This window comes from Triticum aestivum, chromosome 1D, assembly GCF_018294505.1.
Source record: "Triticum aestivum cultivar Chinese Spring chromosome 1D, IWGSC CS RefSeq v2.1, whole genome shotgun sequence".
Lineage (NCBI taxonomy): Eukaryota > Viridiplantae > Streptophyta > Magnoliopsida > Poales > Poaceae > Triticum > Triticum aestivum.
In genome coordinates, this window is record NC_057796.1 from 73755779 (window position 1) to 73757615 (window position 1837).

The following is a 1837-nucleotide window of genomic DNA, read 5'->3' on the forward strand; positions in this document are numbered from 1 at the left end:
GAGGCTACTCACAACATCAAGCTTAGGATCCGCCGGTCCCCAAAGATTGGACTCGGCCTTTCTTGACGATTTGAAGGACACTCGCAAGATTACATCCAAGAAAACCCTTTTATTGATGATTTGAAAGACATTTGCCTGATTACATACGATTCTCTTGTTTGAGCGCTAGTCCTCCTTGTTTGCACTGGATATATATGTCGCCAAAGAAAGAGAATATAAATGCACTGGCAAGATTTTTGAAATAAAACTATGATCATCTTTTCACATACGAGTATAGCAGTGAACAAACCAAAACAATCTGAAGTCTGATTTATATTTCGTTTATATATCTGCACTTAATAATCGTTTATTTATAATTGGTAGTAAAGATGTGACTACACACTTTCTAAGAGGACTTGACTACACACTTTCTAAGAGGACACACGATTAATTGCAACAAGTGGATCGATATCACACGACAGCACGTTTACATAGCACATCTTACATTCCATCGAGGGGAAATTCCACACATGCATACATCCATTAATCGGTGTATATATGTAGACGTGATCAATAGTAGTGCAAGGTCATCTGCATATATCTGGAGCTACTTCAGACCCTGGAAGAGCCTCTTCCTCTCCCGGATGTAAGCCTCAGACCTCTTGTTAATATCCTCTATGGACACGACCCCCGGCCTCGAGGCGCCGGTAGCCTTACTGGTGTTGGCAGCCGTGCCGTGACCGGCTGCACCTCGCCTCATGGTTGATGCTGTCATCGGGTTGGCGCCGTAGTATATCGACGGCTTGGTCACAAGGTTGCGGACGAGCTCGATCTTCTCAACCTTATGCACCCGCACCTCGCCGTCAGAGGGTGGCGTGGCTATCGCCGTGGTCTTGGCGCGTCGAAACATCGTGGCGACGGGCTGCCGGTATTGATATGTGGTTTTGCTTGGGCTATGATGGCTTGGCCATGGATGCCGGATGGTCTCCATTTATAGGCCAAAGCGCTAGCTAGGCTGGAAGTGATTCGGTGTGGTAGGATTTTTTTCAGCCCTGGCCTGTCCCTCGCCGGGAGGGCGCAAGTGGTATTATTCTCGCTTGGTTTATGTTTGTTCGGAAATTCTCTCTCACCACATTTTTATATTCTCATAAACTTCTTGCCTGAATTCGTTTGGTACATGCTATGGAAAATGAGCAAGTGATTGCGGTTACTTATCATTTGGGCATCTTTGTGGAGCCTCTGGTGCAAAAATATCAAGTTTTAGCATCGATGTCATGCTTTAAGCATGGACAAGTATAGAACCAGAAAAGATCTCGACTATGAGAAGAAAATCCCGTGTGTGTAAAGGAAGAGTCTAGACTATGTAGATTGATGACCTAATTTCTCGAGGGTTTTTTCGAGAGTGAGGCCGTACCTCAACCTCTGCATCGGTTGATGCACACACCATTTTATTGCAAATTTTATAATTTCAGTAAAAAAAGAAATCACAAAGGACTCTGACAACAAGAATAAAGATTACATAAAAACACATAAGCATTACTAATCTTATTGCTAAACCCCCGTCCGAATCAGTTAAATAAATCTCATGGACCAGCTCCAACCAGTTGCACCCATACTTAGATCAGAAGAAGAAACTGCACTACACCAGTGTACCCCTGGGTGACCGCGGGCAAAACCGCATCCCTGATGATAAAGACAAGGGCAATTGCAAATTAGTGGAGCTTAGTTAGTGGCTTTACTTTCAGTTTGGCACATTAATTAATCATTGTCATAGCATGATTAGAATCCCGACCTAACCTGCATTTGTCAGGTACAGTACCTGTGAGAAGTACATGTGAGAAGTGATCGGGTTGATTGG

General features: G+C 44.0%; 1 protein-coding gene across 1 annotated transcript; it reads right to left on the reverse strand.

The window, feature by feature from the left end:
- Nucleotides 1–294: 294 nt before the first annotated feature.
- On the reverse strand, nt 295–1164 carry LOC123165602 (uncharacterized). Its single transcript, XM_044583285.1, has one exon. It carries the CDS (start codon nt 968–970, stop codon nt 587–589), a length of 384 nt encoding a protein of 127 aa, XP_044439220.1. The 5' UTR covers nt 971–1164; the 3' UTR covers nt 295–586.
- Between the last annotated feature and the right edge of the window lie 673 nt (nt 1165–1837).

Excerpts from the sequence above, each read along its gene's own strand:
- LOC123165602 (XM_044583285.1), bottom strand. The coding sequence starts at position 970 with ATGGAGACCATCCGGCATCCATGGCCAAGCCATCATAGCCCAAGCAAA.